Below are 11914 nucleotides of genomic sequence, written 5' to 3' on the forward strand. Positions count from 1 at the left end.
GGAACCTATCCTTGCAACAAATCCCGTTGCCAACTCTGTCCACGTATCTATTCAAGGGAACCATAGGACCTAACCACATCAGCCACACTATCAGAGGCTCGTTCACTTGCACATCTATCAATGTGATATATGCCATCATGTGCCAGCAATGCCCCTCTGCCATGTACATTGGCCAAACCGGACAGTCTTTACGTAAAAGAATAAATGGACACAGATCAGACATCAAGAATTATAACATTCAAAAACCAGTTGGAGAACACTTCAATCTCCCTGGCCACTCGATTACAGACCTAAAAGTGGCAATTCTTCAACAACAAAAACTTCAAAAACAGATTCCAACGAGAAACTGCAGAACCAGAATTAATTTGCAAACTGGACACCATCAAATTAGGCCTGAATAAAGACTGGGAGTGGAATGGTCATTACACAAAGTAAAAACTATTTCCCCATGCTAATTTCCCCCCTACTATTACTCACACCTTCATAGAATCATAGAATATCAGGGTTGGAAGAGACCTCAGGAGGTCATCTAGTCCAACCCCCTGCTCAAAGCAGGACCAATTCCCAACTAAATCATCCCAGCCAGGGCTTTGTCAAGCCAGGCCTTAAAAACCTCTAAGGAAGGAAATTCCACCAACTCCCTAGGTAACCCATTCCAGTGCTTCACCACCCTCCTAGTGAAAAAGTTTTTCCTACTATCCAACCTAGACCTCCCCCACTGCAACTTGAGACCATTACTCCTTGTTCTGTCATCTGGTACCACTGAGAACAGTCTAGATCCATCCTCTTTGCAACCCCCTTTCAGGTAGTTGAAAGCAGCTATCAAATCCCCCCTCATTCTTCTCTTCTGCAGACTAAACAATCCCAGTGCCTTCAGCCTCTCCTCATAAGTCATAAGCTCCAGCCCCCTAATCATTTTGTTGCCCTCCACTGGACTCTTTCCAATTTTTCCACATCCTTCTGGTAGTGTGGGGCCCAAAACTGGACACAGTACTCCAGATGAGGCCTCACCAATGTCGAATAGAGGGGAATGATCACGTCCCTCGATCTGCTGGCAATGCCCCTACTTATACAGCCCAAAATGCCGTTAGCCTTCTTGGCAACAAGAGCACACTGTCGACTCATATCCAGCTTCTCGTCCACTGTAACCCCTAGGTCCTTTTCTGCAGAACTGCTGCTTAGCCAGTCGGTCCCTAGTCTGTAACAGTGAATGGGATTCTTCCGTCCTAAGTGCAGGACTCTGCACTTGTCCTTGTTAAACCTCATCAGATTTCTTTTGGCCCAATCCTCTAGTTTGTCTAGGTTCCTCTGTATCCTATCCCTACCCTCCAGCGTATCTACCATTCCTCCCAGTTTAGTGTCATCTGCAAACTTGCTGAGAGTGCAGTCCACGCCATCCTCCAGATCATTAATGAAGATATTGAAAAAAAAACGGCCCCAGGACCGACCCTTGGGGCACTCGGCTTGATACCGGCTGCCACCTAGACATGGAGCCATTGATCACTACCCGTTGAGCCCGACGATCTAGCCAGCTTTCTATCCACCTTGTAGTCCATTCATCCAGCCCATACTTCTTTAACTTGCTGGCAAGAAGTTCTGTGGGAGACCATATCAAAAGCTTTGCTAAAGTCAAGGAATAACACGTCCACTGCTTTCCCCTCATCCACAGAGCCAATCTCATTATAGAAGGCAATTAGGTTAGTCAGGCATGACTTGCCCTTGGTGAATCCATGCTGACTGTTCCTGATCACTTTCCTCTCCTCTACATGCTTCAGAATTGATTCCTTGAGGACCTGCTCCATGATTTTTCCAGGGACCGAGATGAGGCCAACTGGCCTGTAGTTCCCTGGATCCTTCTTCTTCCCTTTTTAAAAGATGGGCACTACATTAGCCTTTTTCCAGTCATCCGGGACCTCCCCCGATCGCCATGAGTTTTCAAAGATAATGGCCAATGGCTCTGCAACCACATCCGCCAACTCTTTTAGCACCCTTGGATGCAGCGCATCCGGCCCCATGGACTTGTGCTCATCCAGTTTTTCTAAATAGTCCCAAACCACTTCTTTCTCCACAGAGGGCTGGTCACTTCCTCCCCATGCTGTGCTGCCCAGTGCAGCAGTCTGGGAGCTGACCTTGTTCGTGAAGACAGAGGCAAAAAAAAAAAAAAAAAGCATTGAGTACATTAACTTTTTCCACATCCTCTGTCACTAGGTTGCCTCCCTCATTCAGTAAGGGACCCACACTTTCCTTGACTTTCTTCTTGTTGCTAACATACCTGAAGAAACCCTTCTTGTTACTCTTAACATCTCTTGCTAGCTGCCACTCCAAGTGTGATTTGGCCTTCCTGATTTCACTCCTGCATGCCTGAGCAATATTTTTATACTCCTCCCTGGTAATTTGTCCAAGCTTCCACTTCTTGTAAGCTTCTTTTTTGTGTTTAAGATCAGCAAGGATCTCACTGTTAAGCCAAGCTGGTGGCCTGCCATATTTACTTTTCTTTCTACACATTGGGATGGTTTGTTCCTGCAACCTCAATAAGGATTCTTTAAAATACAGCTAGCTCTCTTGGACTCCTTTCCCCCTCATGTTATTCTCCCAGGGGCTCCTGCCCATCAGTTCCCTGAGGGAGTCAAAGTCTGCTTTTCTGAAGTCCAGGGTCCGTATTCTGCTGCTCTCCTTTCTTCCTTGTGTCAGGATACTGAACTCGACCATCTCATGGTCACTGCCTCCCAGGTTCCCATCTACTTTTGTTTCTCCTAATAATTCTTCCCTGTTTGTGAGCAGCAGGTCAAGAAGAGCTCTGCCCCTAATTGGTTCCTCTAGTACTTGCACCAGGAAATTGTCCCCTACACTTTCCAAAAACTTCCTGGATTGTCTGTGCACCGCTGTATTGCTCTCCCAGCAGATATCAGGGTGATTGAAGTCTCCCATGAGAACCAGGGCCTGCGATCTAGTAACTTCTGCTAGTTGCCGGAAGAAAGCCTCGTCCACCTCATCCCCCTGGTCTGGTGGTCTATAGCAGACTCACACCACGGCATCACCCTTGTGGCTCCCACTTCTAAACTTAATCCAGAGACTCTCAGGTTTTTCTGCAGTTTCATATCGGAGTTCTGAGCAGTCATACTCCTCTCTTACATACAATGCAACTCCCCCACCTTTTCTGCCCTGCCTGTCCTTCCTGAACAGTTTATATCCATCCATGACAGTACTCCAGTCATGTGAGTTATCCCACCAAGTCTCTGTTATTCCAATAACATCATAATTCCTTGACTGTGCCAGGACTTCCAGTTCTCCCTGCTTGTTTCCCAGGCTTCTTGCATTTGTGTATAGGCACCTTCTTGTGAACTGTTTGAAATGGGCCATCCTAATTATCACTACAGAAGTTTTTTCTCTCCTGCTGATAATAGCCCACCTTAATTGATTAGTCTCGTTAGAATTGGTATGGCAACACCCATTTTTTCATGTTCTCTGTATATATCTCTTCCTACTGTATTTTCCACTGCATGCATCTGATGAAGTGGGCTGTAGCCCACGAAAGCTTATGCCCAAATAAATGTGTTAGTCTCTAAGATGCCACAAGTTCTCCTGTTCTTTTTGCTGATACAGACTAACACAGCTGCCACTCTGCAACCTGCTCTCTGGTGTGGCACCGAAAACATGCAGCTTCTACAAGGAGCTGTACACCAGAACCTGGCGGCGACCCCACCTGCACTGCCAGGTGCACTGCAGGCCCCACCTGTGGAGCCCCACAAGGAGGTCCCGTTGGAAGAGGACGTGCAACAGGCTCGTCCGGTGTCATGGTGAGCCAGGACCTCTTTTTGACTCTGGAGGGGTCTAGCCAGTCCCAGCAGTCCAGCTCTGGTGTGCCTGAAGCAGGAGAGGGACTCCAGTAAGTACTCATTTTTCTTTGATAGTGCACGATTTATATGAGGTCGAGGTGTTCTTTTTTTTTGTTCCGTGATGCACATGGGAGAAGAGATTGAAATAAACACAAGGTACTATTTGCATCTCCTTCACATTCCCCTGTGCAGTTACGCAGTGGGGGCTCTGCAGAAGAGTTTGTTAATGGACACCGGGATCTCCTGAGAATCCTCCAAGGAGATCTCTAGGAAACTTTCCTGAAGGTACTCTGCAATCCTCTGCCAAAGGTTCCTTGGCAGAGCGGCTTTGTTTCTTCCCCCGTTGTAGGAAACTTTGCTGTGCCAATCGGCAATTACTTGTGCAGGAACCAAAGCAGCACATGGGCGAGCAGCATACAGACCTGGTCTGAAGCCGCACATATGCAGGAGATGCTCCCTTGCATCTTTCATTATTCTCAGTAGTGTGATTTCAACTTTGATCACCCCTGCCTGTGGAAAATGGTGCCAGTATTCAGAATAGTGACCACAGGTGCTTGTACTGATCCCGTTCTGAAACCACCCAGACCCTGTCTCATCTTGCACCCCCCGCCCCAGGCTGAACTCACCATGTTTAGAGCTCTGGCTGTGCTGCGTGCTGGCCAAAGGAAAGCGAGAAAGAGGTTATGTAACTTTTATGATTCAATACTGAGTGCACACACAATACTGACTCTGTGCGTTGTTTCTTTTGCTTCTGCAGATGTGCCCTTGAGGGCCAGCTCCTACGCACTGATGGAGCGCCTCCGTTAGCTAAGGAGGTGAACAAGGAGCAGTAAGGATATTTTTCAGGAATTTCTGCAATCGTCAGATCAGGCTGATAGTGATCACAGGGCATGGAGAGAGACAATAAACTACAAATGGATAGCCAGGAGAGGAGACAGGGCCAGGACAGGAGACAGGGCCAGGAGCAGATAATAAAGCTCATGGAGGACCAAACAGAGATGCTGAGGTCCTTAACTGCACTGCAGGCGGAACATATGCATGTTCGACCCTCGCCCCCTTGCAGCCCATACAGAACTGCGTTCCTTGCCCTTCCCAACCTCCCCATACACATTCCTCTCACATCCCCAGCCTCTTGCGGTACCCCTTGCACTCCACCCCAGGGACATTTATTGTTTAATAAAAATTGAGTCTTACAAGACAGTGATTCTTTATTGGTGATCTGCATAGGGTAGTTGCAACAGAAAGTCAAACACAGTGGCAGACTACCTGGCTTAATTCATTACAGAAAGACCCATTACTGGGGCTCATTGTCAAAATGCTGCTTCAAAGCCTCCCTGATTCAAATAGTCCCCTCCCACCCTCCACCCCACGTAGCCCCTCTAATAGCCCTAGTGTCTGGCTGCTCAAAATCAGCCACCACGCAATCTGCCTCCACGCTCCACCCCTAGGGAAACTTTTCACCCTTGGGTTCACAAATCTTATGCAGAGCACAGCAGGCCGCTATGACCATGAGAGGTCCAACCTGCCTAAAAGGCCGTGACCCTTTAATCTGCCAAACACACATTCTATGAGCATTTGGCACCTGCTTAGACTATTGTTGAAGTGCTCCTTGTAAGGCGTCATGAGCCATGGGAGTAAGGGTAGGCTGGGTCTCCCAGGATCACTATAGGCATTTCAACATCCCCCTGCATGTAGCTTTCTGTACAGGCCAGTGTTCCTGAAGAAGAGTGCACCATGCACCTTCCCTGACTATCCCGCATTGATGTCTGTGAAACGACTCGGGTGATCCACAAGCACCTGCAATGCCATAAAGAAGTTGATGTACTCTGTCACAAGACGGTCGGGGGTCAAAATTGGGATATTGCCCTGCTGCAGTTAGGGAATTCCATTGCTGCAAAGCCATCCCCTCTTTCACACATATTTCCAAGAGTCACGGTTCTTCGTAGCAGGAGGTGATTAATGTCCCTGCACACTTGCGGGAACGCAACCCCCACGGTGGACTTCCCAACTCCAAACTGATTCGCAACTGTAGCAGTCTGGAGTTGCCAGCTTCCACACAGTGATCCCCACTCATTTTTCCACTGTTGGGACAGCTCTCATTTTGGTTTCCTTGTGCCAGGGATGCAGGAGGAGGGTGTGAGCTCCGCCCACAGTTCAAGGAAGTGGCTTTGCGCATATGAAAGTTCTGCAGCTACTGCTCGTCATCCCAGAGCTGCATTACAATCCGATCCCACCACTCGGTGCTTGTTTCCCAAGCCCAGTAGCGACGGTTCGCTGTGTGCAGCTGCTCTGTGAATGCCAACATCAATCTTGAATTGTTTCTTTCCATGGCACACAGCAGGGCAAGCACCATGGATTCCTGTTCAGAGTCACAGCTCATGAAATACTGCAGGATCAGCCGTGTTGTGTTCATAACACTCATGACAAAACTGGAGAGCAGTGCAGGATCCATGCTTTTAGGAAGAGATGGCGGGCACAAAGTTCATAGGGGCAGTTGAAAAACAGCACGAAACTGTCGGAAGTCCTTGGAATTATGGTCTGGGGAAAAATGCATCATGGGGGCGGTGATCCCGTCCCAGGATGCCTAGCGGGAGAAGGTGGTGATTTGCACGGTGGGATAGCTACCCATGGTACACTGCTCTCTCTGTGAGTGCTAGAGCACCAACTGTGGACGCGCTCCGCCAACACAAGAAGCATGGTGTGAACATGCACAAGCAATGTAATTACAGCCATTTATGATCGTCGATGTAACGTAAGTCGGCTTCACTCTGTAGGTAGGCATGGCCTGAGTCTCTTAGGGCTTGTTTACACTTAAAATGCGACGGCAGCACAGCTTTACTGCTGACACTCCCCGTGGCGATGGGAGGGGTTCTCCCATTGGCGTAGGTAATCCACCTCCCCAAGAGTTGATAGTTAAGTCAACGGAAGAATTCTTCCATCATAGAATCATAGAATATCAGGGTTGGAAGAGACCTCAGGAGGTCATCTAGTCCAACCCCCTGCTCAAAGCAGGACCAATTCCCAACTAAATCATCCCAGCCAGGGCTTTGTCACTGTCTACACAGGAACTTAGGTTGGCTTAACTATGCCGCACAGGGGTGTGGATTTTTCTCACTCCATAGCGACATAGTTTCTAGTGTAGACCAGGCTTTAGCATGCTGTGAGAACAAATAGTCCTCCCCCACACCCTGCCAGGTAGCCATGGAAAATATAGGGGAAATCGAGGCACACACTGGGGTCATAAAAATATTACAGAAGATTCCCACTTTATCACCCCCCTTCTACCCAATAAATCCCCAACACTGACCCCCCTTTCTGCCCTCAAACCCCAATACTGATATTCCTTCCTAACAAGCCCCTACCAATGAACCAACAAAAACGTTGTGAAACAAGTCAACCTAACACACCCAAACCCTACCGCAAGCAGAGTTGTGATCCCATAAAGGGAGAAGGGCCAGAGAGAACACAAAGTCCACTAGGGACTTGGCTATTGCTATGGAGTTTATGTGGAAAACGTTCAGATACTACGGTGATGGGCCGCAGGATAAAACCCTAAAGGTTTGTCTGCACTGTGGGGACTGCAGCAGTATAGCTACACCGCACTAAGCCCCTAGTGTAGATGCAGCCTACAGTGACAGAAGGGGTTTTCCATGGCTGTAGGAATACTGCCTCCCTGAGTGGTGGTAGCATTCTTCTGTCGACCCGGCTGTGGCTACACTGAGGGTTAGGCCTGGTCCACACTAACCCCCAACTTCGGACTAAGGTACGCAAATTCAGCTACGTTAATAACGTAGCTGAATTCGAAGTACCTTAGTCCGAACTTACCGCGGGTCCAGATGCTGCAGGCAGGCTCCCCCGTCGATGCCGCGTACTCCTCTCGCCGAGCTGGAGTACCGGCGTCGACGGCGAGCACTTCCGGGATCGATCCCAGAACATCGATTGCCTGCCGTCGGACCCGGAGGTAAGTGTAGACGTACCCTTAGGTTGGCACAGCTGAATCACTTGGGATTTCACCCCCCCGAGCAACATAGCTAGGGGCTTTTCTATACTTGAAATGCTACAGTGACACAGCAGCACCTCAGTGTAGACACTACCTATGCCAACAGAAGGGCTTCTCCCTTTGGCACAGGGAATCCACCTCCCCGAGAGGCAGTACCTAGATGGACGGAATTCTTTCATTGTCCTAGCACTGTATACATGGGGACTTAGGGCAGCTTACCTACAGCGCTCTGGTGGATTTTTCACACCTCTGAGCAACATAGCTGAGTGGAGCTAATTGTCTAGTGCCGACCAGCCCTATGTCAATCTTAAGTGTAGGCCAGGCCTCAGATAGACAGGTAGGTTTTGTAAATGTCACTGTGCTAATTCTCTTCTCACACCAGTTTCACTGCATAGCCCCTGGTTCCCCATTGCCCTGCCCCTTAGCCAGATATCTGGAACCATGGAAACTGTGGGTGTGCAGCAGAATATGGTCAGCTCCAAGCATCCAAAAATCATGAGAATAAGCAAACGACCCCCCTTACATTTTTGGGGTGGTTCTAAGTTGCTTTTTGCTTCTGAGCTGCTAGGTTGTGCTGTCACTATGTTGACAAGATTTTTCCACTACCATAAAGGATATAAACTGATTTTTCTTTTTAAATGAAAGTGTCTTCTCACGTGACTCCAGAAGCTGGGGCTTGAAGACCCCCGCCCCCCACAAAATCCAAAAACATCAAGTATTGTGAGCATTGACAAAATGAAAATTGCTCCCAAATCCAAATGATGGCTTTCTGTACCCACTCTGCTGACTTCCCACTCGTGTTAACACCCACTAGGAAATGGAGAATCGGGCTCTCAGACTGCAGGGTTGTAGCTCCAGATTTAGATGAGTGTAAACAAGAGGGGAATAAGTCCACTGTTGGTTAGCAGTCTAAGAGCTGGGCTACACTAGACAATTGGTGACAATTCCACATCCTCGAGTGACATAGTTAAGCTGACCTAAGTCCCTGTGCAGACAGCGCGAGGTTGACGGAAGGATTCTTCCATTGATCGAGCTACTATCGTGACGGGAGAACCCCTCCTGCTGGTGTAGGTAATGTCTACACCAAAGCACTGCAGCAGTGCAGTTGTGCCACTGTAGCCTTTCAAGTGTATAGCTGGAGAGTTATGAGCTGGGAGCAGGTTTACCCCAATTTACATGGGAATAAATGGCCATGCAAAGGACAGGCAGGGGACAATCAGACCTGCAGATTTTGGAATACAAAGAATAGTCAGTGCAATACAGACTAGGGAGCTTGCCCATTCTCCTACCAGAGACACTCCCAGTCCTAAACTGTGCTTCAGAAACAGGCGAGACCATTTGGGGAGTTAGCACACAGACCTAGCTGGGCTTTAATCAGTGCAGAAACTGCTTGGTGAAAAGTGCTCATGCACTGAAGACCTAATTTACCCCAATGGAACTGCATCACCTCTATGCCGCAGTGGCCTTGAGACTTCATGCCAAAATCCAGGTCAGGAGTTTCTCCAGCTGAGTTATGAAAAGAGAGCTCGGCAGTGGAAAGTGTCAGGGTATATGGAGAAATGTGAATAGTGCGTGTGGCATTGTATATCTCTCTGCTGCCATCCAGCCAAGGAGCACAAACACTCCAAGCTTTGGACAGTCATTAATTCATACTTGCAGCCTCCCTGTGATGTAGAGCAGTCGCATTACCTCTCTTTTACATATGGGGAAACTGAGGCACAGTGACATGAGCAGAATGACCCAGTAGCAGTGCTGGGAATAGAACCCAAATCCCAGCCTCCCCATTCTAATTACTAGACATCACTGCCTCTAGTCAGCATCATCCCAACAACATCTGCACACCAAAGATGCAGCCTGGGAGCCAAGCATTGGACAGACCCTGGGGAAGAAGCCCATCTCCTGCTCTGCCTCTGGGCTGGGATCCGTGAGCACCAGGGAGTGCCACTCTGTGACGTATCACCATGCTGATGCCTGCCAGCTGCAATCTCATTATGTATTGATCGATATCAATCAGAATAGTAACTGGATAAGTGATAACAGTAAATCGAGCTCAGGATGGAGACTGCTGGACCAAATCATATTTTCCCTTCCCCACACCCAGCCCTGCTCCAAAGCTAAAATCTAGCAGCAGGAGGCGGTGGCCTCACATCAGTGGAAGTGACACACGCCTAGAGATGGGACCAGCTGCCAAATGTAGATCTGGTTTTGGTACACACTGCCTTGCAGGTCGAGGGGTCAGGGTCACCCCGTTAGTAACTCAGGCCATTTTCAAAATTCAAATAGGGATTCAAATGTCAACCTTCAGATCTGGGGGAGTGGTTCTGACCCAGGCCAACATTAACCAAGGAACAGGAGAGTGCTAACGAGCAAGCCCAGAATTCATATTTGGACATGCACCTGGTCGCCTCCAGCCTGGACTGCCCATTTCCTCCTCTCCTCCCTGGGAGGCAGCCTGGGGAGTCCGGGGGTCCCCCAGGCCAAAGTGCAGGAAGGGGGAGTCTTGAGCCAATAGGTTGGCTCTCCACAAGCTAACATCTACTCCTGGTAGCCAGGAGCCCCCCACCGCCCCCAGGCACTGGGCAGCAGTCGGGGAGTATGTCCGTTTACTGGACTGCATGGAAATGGAGTCCAGGCATCAGCCAGATGCTCTCAGGGAGGGGCGAGAGCTACTGTACACCCCAAGTCAAGCCTCTTTGGGGCCAAATTCCTCCGCCAGCACCACAGGTGCCGGCAGTGGGAGATGCCCCTGCGGCGGAGCAGCCCTGGCCCCTGCCTCAGCCAGGACCGCCCAGAGCGCTAGGCGAGCGCCGTGACCCAGCTGAGCGCCCTGCGATGGGACATCACACGGGAATCCAACTCACACATCCTTGGCGGGCAGGCCCCGTCCTTCCACCACTCTGAAATGCAGGGACGTGTTCCGGGCCATCCCCAGCCCAAACTTGGGTCTGTTCTCAGCGGCGGGGCTGATCGTCCCTCGGAACCATCGGCTCGCCCAGCCTCCCAGCGGCGGATCGGCTCGGATCCGGGGTCCTGTCTGTCTCTCTCGCCGGGGGAGTTTGGTGGGGCTCTGTGCCCCGGGGCGCTCTGCTCCTGCCTCTCTTCTGGCTTCTGCCTGGCTCCGAGCAGAACAGCAGCTGCTTTAGCAAAAAATCAAGGCTCGCGTAGAAACGTGTCTTGCCAGTGCAACGCCAGGCAGGTGAAACCGACCAGCCCGTGCCAAAGCCTCCAGTCGCGGTGTCAGTTTCAGTTCAAAGCGCCCATGCGGCTTCTCTGTGCATCCCCAGCGTCCGAGCAGGCTGCCCGAGCAGGCACTAGTGGCGGCAGACAGCGCGAGCTGCTGCTAGAGGATCAGAGAAACGCTCTGGCAGCGACAGAATCGTGTCTGCAGCCACAGGTTGCCCGGGGAGAGCTACACCCGCTAAGGAGGCGGAAGCCGGCAGAGTGGCGCTCCCCTGCCTCCTAGCTGCAGCCAGGGGAAATGCGCCCTTCCCGGCCAAAGGGGGAGCGAGGGGCAGCGGTCCCCTTCTGCACCCTCCTACGTCAGCTTCAGTGAATTAACATGCACTTCAAGCTGCACCTGCCTGCAAACGAGCCTCTTCCCTGACAAGTGTCTGGGCTTGGCTCACTAAGTAGAACCAGGGCTTGTATTCCAAAGGCTGGGGAATCACCCAGGTTTAAAATGACAGAGCCAGGTTGGTAGCAGGACTGCTCGCCTCCATCTCTCTGCCCACTCACCTGCCCCACTCCCAGGCTTGCAGTTTGCATTGGGACTGTGCTTGCCATCACACCAGCATTTCACCTGGGTGCTGGCAGCCAGCCGAGAGTTTGAGACAAGCTGGCACTGTACTAATTACCCTTGAAAGGGATTAACAAAGTCCCAAATGCCACCCCAGCCGGGCAAAGCAAAACACTAATTAGCTCTTCCCATCCCCTCTCGGGTCTCCCTGGGCACCATTACACTGGGCACTGCCTAATTCCATGCCACTTCATCTCACCTTCCCCCCAGGGAACTCAAGCTGCTTTATAAACACACAAAGAAGCCCCACAGCCCTCTGTGCAGCATCAGTATCCCGATTTT

General features: G+C 50.3%; 1 protein-coding gene across 1 annotated transcript in view; it reads right to left on the reverse strand.

Annotated features, from left to right (window-relative positions):
• RASAL1 (RAS protein activator like 1) overlaps positions 1 to 10762 on the reverse strand; it is a 131121-nt gene extending 120359 nt beyond the window's left edge. Inside the window, exon 1 of the mRNA XM_065417590.1 lies at positions 10698 to 10762. Within this exon, the coding sequence (XP_065273662.1) occupies positions 10698 to 10762 (65 nt within the window). The remainder of the gene's footprint in view (positions 1 to 10697) is intronic.
• Between the last annotated feature and the right edge of the window lie 1152 nt (positions 10763 to 11914).

This window comes from Emys orbicularis, chromosome 16, assembly GCF_028017835.1.
Source record: "Emys orbicularis isolate rEmyOrb1 chromosome 16, rEmyOrb1.hap1, whole genome shotgun sequence".
NCBI lineage: Eukaryota > Metazoa > Chordata > Testudines > Emydidae > Emys > Emys orbicularis.